The sequence below is a fragment of the Mobula birostris genome, chromosome 21 (genome assembly GCF_030028105.1).
Source record: "Mobula birostris isolate sMobBir1 chromosome 21, sMobBir1.hap1, whole genome shotgun sequence".
NCBI classification, from domain to species: Eukaryota; Metazoa; Chordata; class Chondrichthyes; order Myliobatiformes; family Myliobatidae; genus Mobula; species Mobula birostris.
Window position 1 is genome coordinate 58,694,296 of NC_092390.1, and position 20,139 is coordinate 58,714,434.

Sequence of the window (20,139 nt, forward strand, 5' to 3'; positions counted from 1 at the left end):
AATGTCTATAAGACTTAAGAGTGAATGGCAACTTAATAAAAATGGAACTAGACACTGGCTCAGCTGTTTCAGTCATTCCGCAAAATAAGTTTGAACAGCATTTTGAAGATACTAAAGCCTGCAGATATTCAACTAAAAACTTATACTGGAGAAAAAATTAAGTTCTATGGGGAGTGATGTTCGTAACAGTGAAATACAGCAACCAACGAGCCACATTGGGCTTGTATGTGGTAAAAGCAGGAGGGCCAGTATTGTGGGGGCGAGATTGACTGAGACGACGACAACTTGATTGGAGATCCATTCACCATTTGCATGTCACATCCCCTGCAAGGAAGTCAACTAAAAGTGAATTAAGAAAGGTGCTGGGTGATTCCACAACTGTCTCCATGCTGTACACCATGAACTGGTGTCCAACCGAGGACAAACGGGTGTTGATGCCAGCCTCTGGTTGGAAAGCATATTGGACCAAGGATATGTTAATCAGGCAGTTACTTGTGAATGAGGCTCAGTTTTAAGCTGGGAAAGAGTTCAAAGAGCTTCAGGAAAGTTGTAACCATTCAGCTTTTGTGAGTTTGAAGAATCAGAATCTACTCTGCGTGCATTAAGGTTATTGCATGAACTTCCAGTGGAAGACAAAAAGCTGCTTGTAAAAGTAGATGCAAAAACCAAAACCTATCTGGATGAATGGAAAGCCAAAAAGAAAGGAGTCAATAGGGATATGAAAATAGAGGACTTGCCAGATGATGCTGTGAATGAGAAGATCAAGAGGAGAGATCAGATTGTAAAGGGAGAAATAGACAGATTAATAAGAGAATGAACAATGAACTATATGCACCTTCACAAGATCAAGATGCACAAACTAGAAAGAGGAAGAAGAAAGGTGCCCGAAGTTTTCAGAACCACTTTTGCAGTCTCAGAACTCAGAACTAAATGCACCTTCCCAAGATCAGGATGCATGTCCTAGAAAGGAGAAAAAGGAAGACAAGAAGTTGAAAGAGATAGAGAAAAAGAACATGACTGAGAAAGAGAAAGGCATGAAAGAGAGAAGGGAAGTGAGGAAAAAGAAGAGAAAGAAACCAGGGCTGGGGGAGAAGTGGATCCAGAGAGAAAAGCTGAGAAAAGAACAAGAAAGGTGGCTACCATTGTCAGAATCACCTCCTGCAGGCTCTGAGTCAACTCTGTAGAGGAGGCCTCAGAACCACAAGTCTCACCTGTCAAGCAGAACAATCCCTCTCATCAAAGAAAACATTATCCACAAGAGTAAGAAATCCTCCACAGCGATTAAATCCTTAGGCCTAAAATGGGACAATTTAAAATTTACTTAGCTGTGGATGCCTGTACATCGTAGTTGTATTTTATATTAGACTGTATACATAGGGTGCATGTGGTGTCCAGGCAGGGGTAGCACACTGGTGAAGGGGCTTGTCATGTCCATTCTGGGGCAGCTCACTCACCTTTGATCCCCACTAGACACTCAGCTCTCACCTGTGGCTCCAAGTAGCTGTTTGCATGTGACAGCGGCCACACCCCAGCACACTGCTTCAGTAGGCTGGCAAAACTAGATGAGGGAAGCTGGTGGCCTCACACCCCCGTAAGATGTGGACTTGCCTGTCCAAGCATGTGAAGTCGGCACTGGGCGGATGAGACCCAACGACCCCGAAATCGGTACTGCAACGTTCCATGGAGAGTGAAGGGCATGACAAGGCCAGAAGATGTCATGGTCATTCACTGCAACCAAGGAAGACCCCAGTTTGTGATGCTTGTTTATATCACTGGACCCGGACTTCTGAGGTTCAGAGAGTGGAACTGCCCCAGTGCAACACTTTTCCTCTTTAAAAACTCCTGCACAGGTTTCCTATCATTGTCAGACAACTGCAACTGTATATATAGTTGAGATGCAGCCTCCTTCGATTTGGAGTTTATAGATAAGCTGCGAGGAATGTTGTGTATTTAATAGTTCAGTAATATTTGAGTAAGCTTGTGTACATACTAACAAAGAAGAAAAAATCTGCAGATGCTGGAAATCCAAGCAACACACACAAAATGCTGTCAGGACTCAGCAGGCCAGGCAGCATCTATGGAAAAAGAGTATAGTCGACGTTTCGAGCTGAGACACTTCATAGGGAAGGTTTCAACTTCTTCAGGGTAGGCATCCCTGGAAGAGACTTCACAATGTAGTAATCCAAAATTTTTGAAGGGTCTCGACCTGAAACGTCGACTGTATTCTTTTCCTGCCTGGCCTGCTGAGTTCCTCCAGCATTTTGTGTGTGTGTGTGTGTGTGTTTATATTGGTTGATTAAGCATTGTTGTTCTTCTAAGTAATTCATTACAGGTTATATGTATAAATACATTAATTGCATACATAATCATGCCACCACGTCATACATGCGTGCCTCGCTTAAGTAAACACAAAGTTAGACTCACATTTTGGACTCCTGTGTCTTCCTTTGAATTAGTTTAATGTTTTTAAGTTGCAAAACATGACACTTACATCTTTTAATGGGACCAGTTTCTTCATTGTCTTATACGAAGCTGTGATGTCAGCTGGGTAAAAGCAAAGCATTTTGTCCCCTTCCAAGCCACCTCTGTACTTCCTCTGAAAAATAAGTCAGAATTTCACGTTAAATATTATTTTTTCAAGAAGCTTGTATTTACTGGATTAGCACCAATATGGTTTTGAAAACGATCTGAGTCTGTCAATGACAAAAGCTGAATCTTGACAGGTATCAATACATAATTCTGTGAACCGTTAATCAGCAGTGAGTGTATTGGACTCCCTCAAGAAAATGAATATTTATTCTCATGTTGCATGCCAAAAAAGGTTTGATTGTTACTAAGCAATGGTATCTAACATAATAGTCAATCTTATGGTTCATAAAATATAATGATAATTACTAAAAAAAGGTCATTCTGCAATTTGTGTTGAAGAGAAAATGCTTTCCACTGACTCCAAAGAAAGCTGGTTACAATTATTTTTACCTGATTTGTTAAATGTTTTACAATATTTTATAGTTTACAAAGTATGTCAGCAAAGTATCTTCTCTTTGACTTCTGTTAGATTTCCCTTCCCTTCTTCTCAGGTGTCAGCTTAATGGTATCCAACGGCCAGAATATCATCCAGCTACGTGAATGATCATCTCATCCCATCTTCTTGGGTGCACTTTATATAACTCTACAGTACGGAAATCCTCGTTCATATCACTTTCTGGGTAATGAAGTTAGTCCTGAATTCTCTATTAGATTTCTTAGTCATACAGACATACACATTGGAAATAGACACTTAGCTCAAATGGTCCATGCCAACCAAGATTCCTATCTAGGCCAGGACTATCTGCTGTCTGCCTATCTATCATTTATTTACTTATTCAGATACAGCGTGGAATTGGCCTTTCCAGTCCTCCAAGCCACGCCACCCAGCAATCCCCTGATTTAACCCTAGCCTAATCACGGGTCAATTTACAGTGACCAATTAACCCACCAACCAGTACGTCTTTGGACTGTGAGAGGAAACTGGAGCATCCATAGAAAACCTACACAGTTACAGGGAGAATGTACAACATACAGAATATACAGGCAGTGGCAGGAATTGAACCTGCGTCACCTGTGCTGTAAAGTATTGTGCTCAGCACTACACTGCCGTGCCACCCAAATTTCCCTGCATTTGTCCCACATCCACTGTTCCCTCTAGGCTGCACACTGTCCAATTACACCCATGTGGCCAGTTAAACTATTAACCTTTCGACCGTGGGAGGAAGTTTACACATTCATGGGGACAACGTATAAACAGTGGCTGGAACTGAACTCAGGTCACCAGCACTGTAATAGCATTACTTACTTATTAGTTTGTTGAGAGTCAGCACTGAATAGGCACTTCCAGCCCTTCCAGCCATGCCTGATTTAACCCTGGCCTAATCACGGGACAATTTACAATGACCAATTATCCTAATAATCAGTACGTCTTTGGACTGTGGGAGGAAACCGGAGCACCCGGAGGAAACGCACACATTCCACAGAGAGGACGTACAGATTCCTTACCTAGGAGTTACTTTAATGTAGTTAACTGTTAAGCAACTGTGGCTCCCCACTTACAAAAATTATTTTCTCTTTGGAAATCTGAATATTTACTTTTTTCCCATCTTTATTTGCGTGATTTGCCTCTTGCCTACCTTATGAACTCTGAGCTTCTCGTGCACAAGTTTCATGCCCTTTGTACTGCAAAGTTTCTGAAAATTGGCACTTAGCAATGTCTCGCAACACACATCAAAGTTGCTGGTGAACGCAGCAGGCCAGGCAGCATCTCTAGAATTGCTTGAATTTCCAACATCTACAGAATTCCTCGTGTATGCATTTAGCAATGTCTTTTTGTTAAGTAAATGCCAACTTTGGTAAACAAGAGTTAAACTGTTCCTTGGTCAAACCAGCAGGTTTAAGTTAGAGTTAGGTCAGAATCATATGTTACTTCAAGATATTTATTTCATTATCAAATTGTTAATTTTTTTTCTAGAATATGACTTCTGCATACACTCAATAGCTTTCCTTAAAATATAACAAGTAGATAGATATATCTGTAATCTATTCAGAATCAAAGTCATATTTACTGTAGCCAAGCACATAACAAAACTATTATAATATTTGAGACTATATTTCCTCTGTAAACTGGAATAACACACAAAAAATGCTGGAGAAAATAAGCAAGCCCTGAAGAAGGGTCTCAGCCGAAAACATCAGCTATTTATTCATTCCCATAGATACTACCTGACCTGCTGAGTTCCTCCAGCATTTTGTGTGTGTTACTCTAGATTTCCAGCATCTGCAGAATCTCTTGTGTTTACACCTCTGTAAACAGTTTTGGATTAGAAATCAAACAAATTAAAGTGAAATGCTATCTTGACTTAAAAGCTTGTCATCGTTCACTTGTGTTCTTTGCATTGTTTCACAAAAGGCATAAATTGACATTATTTTTTATGAAGAGTCTTGTCATACATAAAGTTACTGTCTATGCTGTCTATACTGTCTTTACAACTTCTAGCAGTGGTATTCAGCATAAACTGACATTGGATCTCACATGATCTGACCTCATTAACATCATTATTTAAAAGAATGGGGCTATAATTAGAAATCGTTACTGAACACAATATACATGAAATTACTTAGCAATGATAGCAATTCTGCATGGTACAAGTCATCTCAGGGTTATTAATACCTAACTTATCGACCCTGTACCTGTGAACAAGCTCCCATGATATTAAATTTAATAGTCATACATACTGAAGCTCATTCCTATGAACAGCCAAACTAGTTTGTGTTCACTCTCTGCCTCTCCCCTCCCCCATTTTTCCCTCCTTCCTCCCTCTCTCCCTTTGCCCCTTCCCTCTCTCTCCACCTCCCTCTCCCCCTGATCCCTTCCCTCCCACCCCCTTCCCCTCTCTCCCTCCCCTTCCCCTCCCTCTCCTCAATCCCTTCCCCTTCCGCCCTCTCTTCCCTCCCTCCTTTCCCTCTCCTCTCCCTCCCCCTCCCTTCCCTTACTTTCCCCTCTCTCTCTTTCTCCTTTCTGCTCCCTAGCAATCCCCTCCTCCCCTCCCTCTCCCTCTCGTTCCCTCTTCCCCCTCCCATTTTTGGTGATTGTTCTTTCTTGTCACACCTCTGTGTTCTTACACGTTGTTGATACCATCATTACAACGCCGTGAAGAATTGGTTGCCGTATCATGATTTTTGTACATTTTTATGACTTGTGTTCAAATTTGGTTTGAGAACGTCTGCAAAAGCAGAGACCACTCATTACCCAGAGATGGACTGTACAACTATCAGGAAGTTTGGGAGTCCCGTACAAGAGTGTGCGACTGTAAGCCTCAGACTTCCTGAAGTGCCTCACTGCTGTCATTCCAGTGATGCTCAGATATTGTGGAATACCACCGTCCCGCAGTTCCCCAGCCATTCTGCTGCACCATAGTAATGGTGCAGGTTTACAGAGTGCACTGGAAGATCCTCCCCACACCGAGTGTTTGGCAGCAGTGAATCCCATTGCCTTGTCATTCCGAGGAAGGTCTAGAACATAGGCCCTTTGGCCCACAATGTTGTGCTGACCATGTATCCTACTCTAGAAACTGCCTAGAGTTACCCTACCGTATGCCCTCTATCTTTCTAAGCTCCATGTACTATCTTTCTAAGCACTATCTAAGAGTCTCATAAAGGACCCTATTGTATCCCGCTCCCGCACTGTCACCAGCAGTGCATTCCACGCATCCAACACCCACTCTTACCCCTGACTTCCCCTCGGTACCTACTTCGAAGCACCTTAAAACTATACCCCCTCATGTTCGCCATTTCAGCCCTGGGAAAAAGCCTCTGGCTAGCCACATGATCAATGACTCTCATCATCTTATACACCTCTATCAGGTCACCTCTCATCCTCTGTCACTCCAAGGAGAAAAGGCCAAGTTTACTCTCATAAGGCACACTCTCCAATCCAGGCAACATCCTTATAAATCTCCTCTGCACTCTTTCTATAGTATCCATTATAGTATAGGCCTATAATATAGGTCTGATCAGTGAATTTAACAATGAACTTCATAATAATTAATTTTAGTTACACTCACATCACTTGCCAAACTTCCAACTTTCATACAATGCATTGTGCGCCTATCCATGCCAACGCCTTCATAGTGACCTTTCACCTGGTTTTGGTAGTTTTCTTTGTACTTGAGCTATGCAAAGGAAATAGGGCAATATATTAATGTCATGTTTTAATCACACAGTCACAAGCTACTTAACCAGCAAAACTGACTGGGAATTGTCTTACGTCCAAAGAAGAGAATTCCATTTATGCAACATTAATGCTATTACTATACCTGTTTATTTATTTATTGAGATACAGCAAGCCCTTCTGGCCTTTCGATCCACGCTGCCCAGCAAATCCCCAGATTTAACCCTAGCCTAACCATGGAACAATTCACAAGGACCCTATTAACCTACCAACACGTAGGTCTTTGGACTGTGGGAGAAAACCGTAGTACCGGAAGAAACCCCTGTGGTCTCGGCGAGAACATACAAACTCCTCATAGGCAGTGGTGGGATTTGAACCCGGGTTCCCAGTACTGTTGAGCGTTGTGCTAACCACTACACTACCTTATGCATTAATGTTAATATCAAAACTGAGAATGGCAGAAATAATCCAACATCTGTAGAGGGAGAAATACTTAAATATTCTGGGCATTCACGTTTCAGCAGAATTGGGTTGAAAATTAACAATGCTTTAAGTTACAGGGGGGTGGAGAGGACAAAGAAAGGGTATATTTGTGTAGAAGATCTGGAGAGAGTGAATGACATACGTATTGGTAGTGCTGGCTGTAAAGGCGTAATGAAGATGTGTTAACTTTGGGTGATTTGTCTGGAAGAAGTGAAACAAGAGAATATAAACCAAGCAGGAAACTAAATGCAGCTTCAGATAACCAGCCTTTCCAGTTTGTGTCAGAACAGACCAGCTCCTGCAATTCCTTTCTCTTTCTCCCTGTCCTCGTTTTGTTTTAATCACCCTCTAGTTCCATCTCCTCCAGACACATCTCTTCCCCTCTCTCAATCTAGTTAACTTTCTCGTCAATGGCAAAACCGAGAACATTAATGGTGGGGAATTCAATTATAGCAATGGCACTGAGCATCAAAAGAATGTGGTCTGATCACTTCTTGGTGAATTATCCCACAGCTTTGCACGTGTAATATGACTACCACTTAGAATATTATTACTTGTCAATATAATTGCAGGAGTCCAGATACTGAAGGATGTTTACTGAATTGGTCTGCAATAATAGTAACTGTTTAAATCATGGGTTCCCAACTTGGGGTCCACAGATCCCTCAGTTAATGGTGGGGGTCCAGAGCATGCAAAGTAAAAGGAACTTTATACTGCATCTGGATAAATTATAGATCTACACAATCACTGAAGGGGAACCACAATATACAAAAAGCCAATAGCAAATAAGCTCTGAATTTTAACCTAAGTGATTCAAATTCAAGTGTCTTTATCACGAGAACATTGAAACAAACAGTGAAATATGTCATTTGTGTCAGCAACCCAAGAGATGGAGGGAATAGTGAACATGTTCAATAAACTTAATCTAGAGTAGGATACCATTACAGTACTGTGCAAAATTCTTAAGCAAATATATGTATTTGCTCCACCCCGCATAGGTGCAACTTCACGGAGGCCAAACATTTTAATTCCCATTGCTATTCCTGTTCCAACATGTCAGTCCATGGCCTCCTATTGTGCCAAGATGAGGCCACCCTCAGGGTGGAGGAGCAACACCTCATGTCTTGGTCTCCTCCACCCTGATGGCGTGACTATCAATTTCTCCCTCTGGAAAACAAATTTCCCCGCTCCATCCTATATTCCCCACTCGGACCTTTTAATTCTTTTCACCTGCATATTACTTCCCCCTGGGTCCCTTCCCCCTTCCCCTTCTCCTATAGTCCACTCTCCTCTCCTATCAGATTCCTTCTCCAAAGCTTGACCTTTCCCACCCACCTGGCATCACCTTTCACCTTCCAGCTAGCCTCCTTCCCCTCCCCCCAGCTTTTTTTTCTGGCATCTTCCCCCTTCCTTCTCAGTCCTGAAGATGTGCCTCTGCCCGAAACTTTGACTGTTTATTCATTTCCATAGATGCTGCCTCACCTGCTGAGTTCCTCCAGCATTCTATGTGTGTTGCTATATATAGCTAGACTTTGGTACAGTACTGTAGTAATTTTATGTATTACACTGCCACAAAAAAAATCAAATTTCATGACATAAGTGAGTTATGATATGGGTCTCTATTGTGGACTGAGAGCAGGAAGGGGGCAGGGAGAGGGGGAATCATGGCTGGGAAAAGGGGAAGGGAGAGAGGAAGCTAGAAGCACAGGGAGATGTTCTGTAATGATCAATAAACCAATTACTTGGAGTCAAAGCACCTTGTCTGGTGTCTCAGGGCTGGGTGTGTCTGTACCTGTGCCAAGCCCCCACCCACACTCCAGCACTACCCCTCTGCCACACCCCTCCCACGGCACTCAAATCTTGCCATTCACAACATCATTTGTTCCCGCCAGATTTACAAACTTGGTTTCCACTCCACGTTGACAAACACAGTACTGTGTAAAAGTCTTAGGCACCCTAGCAATTCATATGTGGCTAAGATTTTTGCATAGTACTGTATATCAAAGAATAAATATACCTTACTAATTTCTTATTATAATTAAATACAAGAAATACAACAATTATCCTATCATTGATCTCAGGAGCAACAATTTTATCCCTAAAAGTTGTACAAAGTTGGGATGACTTACATTGCTTGTAAATTTAGATATTTTAGCAATATTCTTGAATTGGGGTGTCTCGCAGTAGTTAATGCTGTGACCCTTAGATGATTCGTGGTCCTTCTTGTACCCAATCTGAAAAAGTTATCAATAAAATAGTCAATTAATAGGAATATAAAGTAGATTGGTTAGTTACATTGAAATACATTTCCCATTTCCAAGAAAATAAACAAAATACAATACTCTGTAAAAGTCTTAGACACCCTAGCTATATACAGTATGTGTGCCTAAGACCTTTGCACAGTACTGTACCCTGTAACTTAAATAAACACATACTTTGGGATGACAATATTTCAAATATCAAGTATTCAAAGCCTTTGTATAAATTTGGCAAGTAACCTAAGTTCTCTTGAGCTTAACATTAATTGGACAATCATATGTGCTGTTAAGACAAAGTAAATGATAGAGAGTACTTTCTTCCAGTTTTCCCTCTAATAATATATCTTCCTCTAAGTTCCTGACCAACCTCAGACACTTTGCCAGCTGATGATTCTCCAGCCAATCTGGCTGAATGTTTTTGGCAGTGGTATTGCTGAGTTTTCAATAGAATCATGGGCCAGTTGGCATGGATACAGGCCCTGCAGTTCACTGGGTCCATAGAGACTATCAAGACCCCACTTATGCTAATCTTACACTAAGCTCATTTTAGTTTCCTCACATTCCCCTCAGAACCACTGCCACTCCACACCCTCTCCCTCCCCCGACCTGAACAGCACCCCCACATGCCCCCCCTCCCCAACCCTGATGCTATCACTCTCCTGCACACAAGGAACAATCTACATTCCCAATTAACCTACCAACCAGCACCTCTTTGGGACGTGAGAAGAAAGTGACATCGAGGCCAGTATGAGCTGATGAGGGGAATTTGATCGGACTTGACCAACTGTACGATTTACATTTGGTTACTAATCTGTACATTTTCATGTTTTATAATTGGCCTCCCCAGCATCCAGGACATCTTCAAGGAGTGATGCCTCAAAAAGGTGGTATCCATCATTATGGTCCCCTATCACCCAGGACATGTGTAATTACACTTTTTATTGTTATGTATTGCAATGTATCGCTGCTGCATAACAACAAATTTCATGACATATGCCGGCGATATCAAATCAGATTAGGAAATGATTTCATGTTATCACTGATAAATTCTTAGTTGGTTACAGGGAGAAGATGGGAGAATGGAATTTAAAAAAAATCTAAATCAGCCATGATCAAATGGTGGAACAGATCGATGGGTCAGTTGTCCGAATGCTGTTCCTTCATTTTTCAGTCTTATGTAAAACATTTATAGACCAATGTTCATCTGTTGACATAATTTCCTCGTCAAAAACTAGGTCAATCCTAAAGCTGCTGTAATCACTGAGGCAACTTAGATGCTGCAACTTCCTTTGCTTTGTAGACGATTCTTGGGTGGAGCAACCTTCTGGAACCCAAGTTTTCCATAGGTACACTTTTCTAGACCTAGTACTTAAATGCAGTGCTCCCGACCAAATTCTACCCTGACCTCCGAGATCAGGTAGAACCAGGAGTTCCAAACCATCATCAATAGAGCAGTATTTGCATCAACTAAATTACTAAATTCATGTTAAATCTTATTGTGTATTCCTGAGATAAAGACATAACATGGCCCTTTATTGCAGAAATATATCACCAGTAAGTCTGGTACAACCTCTGTCATTAGTAAGACTGGAAAGGCATCAGCTACAAATATAGATCATCGGGTGGAAATCCATTCATACTGGACACTAATATTTTTAATTACCTCACAACAAATCAATAAAACTGTGAACAGTCTTCCTTTGAGGACAATGAATTTTATGAAAATTTACAGTTATGACTCCTTGCTGATAGGTATAAAAATACACAAGCAATTAAGTTCCTTTACCTCACTGACAAGCTTGTTAACTTCCTGGGCACGTTTCATGGTTAAGTTCTCTTCAGCTGTCATTGTGTGGTATTGAGCTGATCCTTTCATCTGTGTAAGGTCTTTCTTGTATTTTATCTGCAATCGGGAAGAAATTGTCTCTTAAACAATGTTTTAATCATGTATCATCCTTTCAGCATCATGTTTCTTTAACGACAACAATTAACCATGTATTTACATCCTTGTACTCATTCGTCTTAAAATACTCCCTCAAAGACTACTTTCCACATGTCACCTTTCCCTCTATTAAAGAATGAGAATGAAGGGCAAAGGTTCAAAGTTTGGAACACAACTAAGTTTTCAGAATAAAAAGATCAATGATTGTTTGTCAGGGTCAAGGTTATGACAATCAAAAGCTTAAAGATTTTAAGAAGGAAGATGTTACACAGCTCTCCGGTCTTGGTCGTGCATGAATTAGATTAGGGGACTGGTATGTGTCTACATTTCAAGCTGATGGGAAAGCATACCAAAGAAAGACATAATATGTGATAATGTGCTTGACATATAAGGAAAAAATTGATGGGGATAATAACCATGGTGATATCAACTGTAAATTGCAGAACATAAAAATATACTGTATCTTGAACTCAGCAGGTCAGACAGTATCCATGGAGAGGAAAACTAGTTTATGAAAAAGAAAACTGCTGCAAAGCAACAACTTTGACAACATATGTCAGTGATATTGATTTGATACTGAATAAAGGATGAAGGTCTCAGCCGAGAACGACATTTTATTCCTCCCCATAGATTCTGCCTGACCTGCTGAGTTCCTCCAGCATTTTGTGTGTGTTACTCTGCATTTCCAGCATTGGCAGAATCTCTTGTGTGACTGTATCATGAATCAGGAAGGCAAAAGGTACATTTTAAGAAGGGCAAAAATTTTATTTTGAGTTTTGCAATGAGAAATGATACTTTAATATCTTTAACACTAGGAAGATGAGGGAAAGCAGGTTGTAAATGACACCCTTGTCACAACAATATCAATAAAACAAATGTAGATAGAGCATGGGTGGTGGAGTGGAGATACGTCTCTACCAAAGGAGGTGTAAGCTGCTCCTTCCCTCTGCTAGCCTGCAGGTCACCCTTGGATAAGGGAAGCACCTGCTAAGCCCCCATATCAAGATCAGAGTCACATGAAGCCACGGGAGCAGGTGGTGGATGTTCACAAGTCCTGGTTGTGTAACCACCAAACCAGGCAGACAGTCTCTGAAGAGTATTGATAATGACTAGGGTTACCCGTATTTTAAAGACACTGCCCAGAAGAAGGCAAATGCAAACAACTTCCGTAGAAAAATCGGCCAGTAAAAATCATGGTCAGATCATAAACATGAGAAAGTTTGCAGATGCTGGAAATCCAAAGCAACACACACAAAATGCTGGAGGAACTCAGCAGGTCAAGCAGCATCTACGGAAGTGAATAGATAATCGATATTTTGGGGCGAGATCCTTTTTCAGGACCAAGATGGAAGGGGAAAGACGCCAGAATAAAAAGGTGGAGGGGAGGGGAAGGAGGCTAGCTGGAAGATGATAGGTGAAGCCATGTGGGTGGAAAAAGACAAAGTCTGGGAGAAAAAGGAAAATTCATGATCACCTACATCATACGATACAGGACATGGTGAGATGATGAGCGTGAATTGAAGATTTCTAAGTCAAGAATGAATCACAGGAAGGTTAATGCATCAGTCAAGAATGAATCACAGGAAGGTTAATTCATCAGTCTGCTCTCTTATCTGTGGGTGATGAAATTTGTTAAATTGTTACAAAAAATGGGGAAACAAGGGGTTCTAGTCCAGAGATCACCGTCCACCACCTGCTCCCATGGATTCACGTGACCCTGACTGGGGAGCCAAGCAGGTGCTACACCTTGCCAAAGGGTGACCTACTGGCTAGCAGAGGGAAGAACTGCCTTACACTTCCTTTGCTGGAGATGTATCTCCACCCCAGCACACAAGTACATTATTACTTATATATAAAATAGCTATATTTGGAATAAAGTTATACATATTCGTTTTGGAGACAACATGAAATCAAAATGTTGCTTAGCATAATAAATCTTAATCAAATTATTGAGAATTTCTGGAAGTTTGAAACCTGATTCAGTAATTGGAACCCGCTTGACATCAGAAGAAACAGGGTGATTGAAATCAGGGTAATGGTACGTTCACATGCCTGAAATTCTCAGTGACAGATTATGCTGCCTCTCAGGGAATTTTCAACAACAAAGCACAAAACTGTGTCCAGTTCTGGCTGGGCCATGTATAGACTGTCCGTGGACACGATAAGAAGAGGAGGGAATTTTACATCTCTGGGATATAGTCTTTGCAGGGAAGAACAAACTGCAATACTGCAGCCACATACAATACTGTGCAAAAGTCTTGGGCACATATACCTAGCTAGGGTGCCGAAAACTTTTGCACAGTACTGTAGTAATTTTATGTATTGCACTATATTGCTACCACAAAAAAAAACAAATTTCATGACATATGTGAGTGATGATAAACTTAATTCTGATATGGGTCTCCATTGTGGACTGAGAGTGGGAAGGGGGTAGGGAGAGGGGAATCATGGTTGGGAAAAGACGAAGGGAGAGGGGAGGGAGCAGGAAGCACCAGAGAGACATTCTGTAATGATCAATAAACCAATTGTTTGAAATCAACTGACCCTGCCTGGTGTCTCAGTACTGGGTGTGTCTGCACCCAAGCCATACCCCACCCCTGGCACTCCTCTCTGCCATCTGTGCCATACCCTCCTGCGATGCTCCACCCTCACCATTCCCACCATACTTTACTCCCCCCAGATTTACAAATTCACTCTCCGCTCCACCTTGACAATTACAGTACTGTGCAAAAGTCTTAGGCACCCTAGCTATATATATGTGCCTAAAATTTTTGCATAATACAGTAATCTGGTATTGGGTTTTTTCTTACTTTTCAGAGAGGATGCAGAAACTTGATGAAGTAAGATTTATCACTGTGCTCAGAGAAGCACCCCGGCATTACCTATGCTAACGTGGCTCACTTTGGAAACTGGGTGTAGATAAACATAGCACAAGTTCGCTTCACTTCATTCTGTGCATCTGTCTTATCAGAAGCTCTTCATTGGTCAGGGTCAACCATGGATGTTGCGTCCCAACTGTCTACATGATACGCAAGCCAAGACAGTACAATATGGAGAGTAAGCCATTGCCATGTAGCAGGCTTCCCCCTCTCCACACCGCTGATGAATCAAAAGGAATGGCAGAGACTGATACAATTAGGAACTGGCAGCGCCGTTTAAGTTACCAGTCTGCATTGAACTCAACATAGGACTGCCTGAGGGTTTAAACCTCAGGGTTTACTCCCAAAGCCTTCCCCATGAGTGGGTATAACTGCAAGGCAGCGGAGGTCCAAGACCAGAGTTCTTCTCCTAGATGAGCCGCCAACCATGGCTGACGAGCCCCATCTGCCCCAAGTGACTGGTTTTAAGATGCCAGTAACCTACCCTTGTCCCTTCTCTTGTCAGTAGAACCAGCTCCACCTGGCTTAGTAGCTAAGCTACACGTGAAGGCCAGGAGCTGGACTTGGTTGTCAGAGGCTTTTTGAAACATATGCAATTGGGAGCATTTAATGGAAAGTGGGAGCTCATCCCCACGACCTCCCATGCTATAACAACCTTAAGGAGATTGTCATATAGTATAGTATATTGAAAACAATCTAATTCTGGAATATTTCATGTTTTGCTTAACAATTGTATTGCAATGAAATTCTTATTTTTCCCAATCAAATACTCACGTCACTTGCAAGATCATTGGCTCTCTTGGCACTGTAGTATGCTGGTGTGATCATTGCAGGGAAACTCCCTTTCCCCTTCGCTTCCTCAAACTCAGCAGAGAACTCCGGCTGTCAAAGAAAGGAGAAGCAAATTGTAAGTCAACCCATATTGACAATTACATTTAAAGACCAGATATTCCGATAGATCACTGACACACACCTATAACAGTAATAAAAACTCATCAAATTTAGCACATCTAAAAAAAACATATTTCTGACTTAAGCCTCAATATTCATTAACTTAAATATGCAAATTACCTAAATTAAAACCCAGACTATTTGCTTCAAATCTGTTATCCAAGAACTGAGATCACACTGGAGGGTTCTTGATTTATCTTTGGTTTATTTCTGGTTTACTTCGTTTGATTTTATTATTATCATTGTTTGACCAAACAGGTACTTTTGGTCATTAGAACAAAATGCCAATGCACTAACTAGCTTTATTTTCCAGCTGAAGTTATAACAACAAAATAAAATAGCAGCTCCTTCAAAATTATCCGTTATTTCCACTCTTTGATCAATCCATTGCATTTCTACCTGAATAATGCAGCCATTTAACTGACCAGTGAATCCTATTTTGTGCCCATGAACAAACAGAATTGGTCAGCAGCCTCTGCACAATATCCACATTTGGAAAGCCATATTCTTTAATAATAAAAATCTGTGGTGCAAAGAGACTTGGCAGACCTCTGAAGAGTAACTTGCAGGTGGCAGAGAAAGCAAACACTGTGTTAGCATTCATTTCGAGAGGACTAGAATATAAAAGCAAGGATGCCATGCTGGGGCTTTATAAGGCACTGATGAGGCCTTGATGGACTGAGAGCAGTTTTTGGCCCCCTATCTAAGAAAGGATGGAGGAGGTTCAAAGGAGGTTCACAAGGATTATTCCACGAACAAAAGGGTTATCCTGTCAGGAGGGTTTGATGGCTTTGGGCCTGTACTTGCTGGAATTTAGAAGAATGAGGGGAAATCTCATTGAAAACTATCGAATGTTGAAAGACCTAGATAGAATGGACGTGGAGAGGATGTTTTCTATAGTGGGGGAATCGAGGACTAGAGGGCACAGCCTCAGTATATAGGGATGTCCATTTAGAACAGAGATGAAGAGGAATTTCTTTAGCCAGAGGGTTGTGAATCTGTGGAATCTGATGTGGAGGCTATGTCACTGTGTGTATTTAAGGTGGAGGTTGGCAGGTTCATGATTAGTCAGAACATGAAAGGTTACAGGAAGAAGGCAAGGGAAAATGGATCAGCCATGATGAAATGGCAGAGTAGACTCAATGGGCTGAAAGGCCTAATTCTGCTCCTATGCCTATGGTCTTTAAAAAAAAAGCATAGTTAATATGGTAAAGTACAATACCACAAAACATTAACAATGTGAACAAAAATAATTAAAAGGGAAAATTCAACACTACAGATGATTTAATGACTTGCCTTGCCTTGAGGTAATATATTAAAAATTACAAGACCTGGTGCATATGATTTTTCATCCCATTCAAATGTGAATACAGTAGTCACAATCTTTTTCCTAGGGTAGGCTAATAACTAGAGGGAATAGGTTTCAGGTGATGGAGAAAAGATTTAGCAGGGATCTGAGATCAATTTTTTCCACACAGAGTGTGGTGAATTTCTGGAATGAGCGGCGAGAGGAAGATGTAAATTTCAGTATGGTGCTCAGGCCACATTTAGACGGGTACATGGAGAGACTTAAAGGGATATGGGCCGAATGTTGGGAAAACAGTTCTAGCGCAAGCAGACAACTTGGTTGACATGGCCACTGTGCGCTGTAGGGCCCGCACAACTCTATGACAAGCAGCTGACATCAGCATTTTTAATGTGCAATTGTTTGTGGGGAGATTTCCAAAACAAAATGCAGGCATCAATAATCAATCAAAGTTTGTTCCTGTGACGGGTTACTCCCCCATTTGAAATACCTGATATCACCAGCTTCCTTTGCCTGATACCAGGGGCAAGTTATAATTAGGAAATTTGACACTCTTCATATTGTGGAATCAGAGGGAATTCCAGCTGCTTCTGGGAAGTTTTAATTTTAATTTTAATTTCTAAAGGAATATACATTTTGGTCACTGTCACTGCTTTAAGAGGCTGTTTAACTGGTGGTGCACATTTGAATATTGGAGAATGTAGCAGCCCCACTCCTGCTTCACTCTTCAAAGTCCATGTGGACATGAGCAATTAAAATGGGTAACAGGGTCAGTGTTTACTTCATATATTAAAAATATGTTCCCTTTCAGTCAGCTACCAGCTAAACCCAAAACATGCGTAACTTAATATTCGGATAGAAGTATTTCATGTATCCACTATGGATCCCCAACTCTCCCTCACACATACTACCTCCATCAAGGAGCCTCAGTAAGGCTGAATTAGTACTTCCTTGTCCTGAAAAATAGCCATGCAGATATCTTCTGCATTAAAAACTAATTAGAAATAAATGGTCTGGAACAGAAGATTGTAATTCTGTAAAGATTTCTAACTTCTGCACCAACGGAATGAACCAAAGAAGTCAGAAAGGTGGTGGAGGCCAGGTACCTCCCGTCCATTTGTCTTGCCACTGGGTGTAGAATGATATCTGGTTATACTAAGCTGAGGGGCAAACACACTTTACATCTAGTCCATCAGCTCTTCTCAACCATGGAACAATGGGTATAATAACCTAATATGAAAAGGAAAGTGGTTTGAGATTCATTTCTTCATGTAAATTATTGTTACTGTTTACAATTGTTATATATTTTTAATTTATTATCTTTTAACCTTTTACCATTTTAATCCATGTGTTTTGATTACACTCAATGGCCACTTTATTAGGTACACCTGTGCACCTGCTCGATTAAACAGATATCTAATCAGCCAATCGTGTGGCAGCAACTCATTGCATAAAAGCATGCAGACATGGTCAGTTGTTGGTGGGACCAAACATCAGAATGGGGAAGAAATTTGATCTAAGTGACTTGACTGTGGAATGATCGCTGGTGCCAGATGGGGTGGTTTGATTATCTTAGAATATGCGATCACCTGGGATTTTCATGCACAACAGTCTCTAGAGTTTACAGAGAATGGTGCATAAAACAAAATAAAATCAGTAAGTGGCAGTTCTGTCGGGGAAACGGCTTTGTTAATAAGAGATGTCAGAGAAGGAAGGCTAGACAGGTTCAAGGTGACAGGAAGGCAACGGTGATTTAAATGACCACATATTACAACAGTGCCGTGCAGAAGAGCATTCATGAATGCACAATGTTGAACCTTGAAGTGGATAGTCTACAGCAGCAGAAGACAACAAACCTACCCTCAGTGGCCACTTTATCAGGTTCAGCAGATACCAAATGAAGTAGCCACTAAGTGTGTGTTTGACAAATACAGCTAATCTTTAATCTTTGAATATTTTATTTAAATAACTTTGCTCTCTACGTTTCACCGGATAGCAATGGGAACGTGACCTAAACCAGAGCTCCAGAAGTTTATAGTAACCATGAGGATAGTTGGGGGATATGGACAGAATTGAGCAAAGCTTTTCACTGGTGCAGGTTGAATATAGAAAGGCTGATTAATTTCATCGGGTATTTGTTGCACAAGAATGGCACTGGTAAAATAGGAAACAGAATTCAAGTCCCACTAAGGTAGGATGTGAAGCATAAAAATGTTCATGTTAACTTTCAATCTAAATATATTAGCACTTCCTTAAGACTCTGCGGAGAATCAGCATGACATCTAATACTCTGACAAATCTATAGATGTGTAGTGAAGAGTATATTGACTGGTTGCATCACACCCTGGTATGAAAACATAAAAGTTCTTGAACGGAAAAACTTACAAAAGGTAGTGGATTCGGCCCAGTACATCATGGGTTAAGCCCTCCTCACCAATGAGCACATCTACATGAAACACTGTTATAGGAAAACAGCATCCATCATCAGAGACCGCACCACCCAGGTCATTCTCTCTTCTCCAACGAGAGAAAATCTGCAGATGCTGGAAATCTGAGCAACACACACAAAATGCTGGAGGAACTGAGCAGGCCAGGCAGCGTGAATGGAAAAAAGTATAGTGGGCGTTTTGGCCCGCTGAGTTCCTCTAGCATTGTGTTTGCCATGCTCTCTTCTCACTGTTGCCATCAAGAGCTTCAGGACTTTATCACCAGGTTCAAGAACAGTTCCTACCTCTCAACCATCAGGCTCTTGAATAAAAGGGGATGACTACATTCACTTGCCCCATCATTGAGACGTTCCTACAACTAATGATCTCACTTTAAGGACTCTTTAACTCATTAACTCATGACCTCGTTACTTATTGTGGTGAATCTGTGGAATTTGTTGCCATTGGCGGCTGTGGAGGCCTAATCATCAGGTATACTTAAGACAGAGGTTGCTAGATTCTTGATTAGTCAGACCATGAAGGAATACGAGGAGAAGGCAGGAAATTAGGGCTGAGAGGGAAAATGGATCAGCCATGTTGAAATTGCAAAGCAGTTTTGATGGGCCAAATGGCCTAATCTGCCTCCTATATCATAAAGTCTTATGGTCTTATTTACATCAGCATTTACACGGTTTGTTGCCTTCTGCACTCTGGTTGATCTTTCATTAATCCAGTTATAGTTACTATTCTATAGATTTGCATAGAGTATGCCCACAAGAAAAAGAATTGAGGTTAAATATGGTGACACATATATATACTTAGATAATGAAATTTACTTTGAACTTTGAACTATTGATTGACTTTCATTCTGTGTTATTAGCTGGTCAATTAGGAAATTCACTTTTATTAATATCAGTCAAATCATTCAGATGATCAGGAAAATATTGAGGAGAGGGATGTTTGTGCATCAACATAATCTTTTGTTGCCCAACCAACCTGTGTGTACTTCAGTGAATTCTCTCTTTTCATGGCCACTTCAGCACCTGCTGCTTGGTTCCATTGTTTTTCAATGTCCTTCTCGTATTCTTCATTATGTTGAAACTGGGATGTAAAATTTAAAAAGAAAATGAAAAGAAAAGTATCTAATGTTGACTTAAATAAAAACAGAAAATGTTAGAATCACTCAGCAGG

General features: G+C 41.0%; 1 protein-coding gene across 1 annotated transcript in view; it reads right to left on the reverse strand.

Annotated features, from left to right (window-relative positions):
* Nucleotides 1-20,139, reverse strand: part of nrap (nebulin-related anchoring protein) — a 113,997-nt gene that overhangs the window by 82,541 nt on the left and 11,317 nt on the right. Inside the window, exons 7-12 of the mRNA XM_072239570.1 lie at nucleotides 19,945-20,049; nucleotides 15,040-15,147; nucleotides 11,231-11,347; nucleotides 9,316-9,420; nucleotides 6,597-6,704; nucleotides 2,492-2,596 (exon numbers count right to left, since the gene is read on the reverse strand). Of these exons, the coding sequence (XP_072095671.1) occupies nucleotides 2,492-2,596; nucleotides 6,597-6,704; nucleotides 9,316-9,420; nucleotides 11,231-11,347; nucleotides 15,040-15,147; nucleotides 19,945-20,049 (648 nt within the window). The remainder of the gene's footprint in view (nucleotides 1-2,491; nucleotides 2,597-6,596; nucleotides 6,705-9,315; nucleotides 9,421-11,230; nucleotides 11,348-15,039; nucleotides 15,148-19,944; nucleotides 20,050-20,139) is intronic.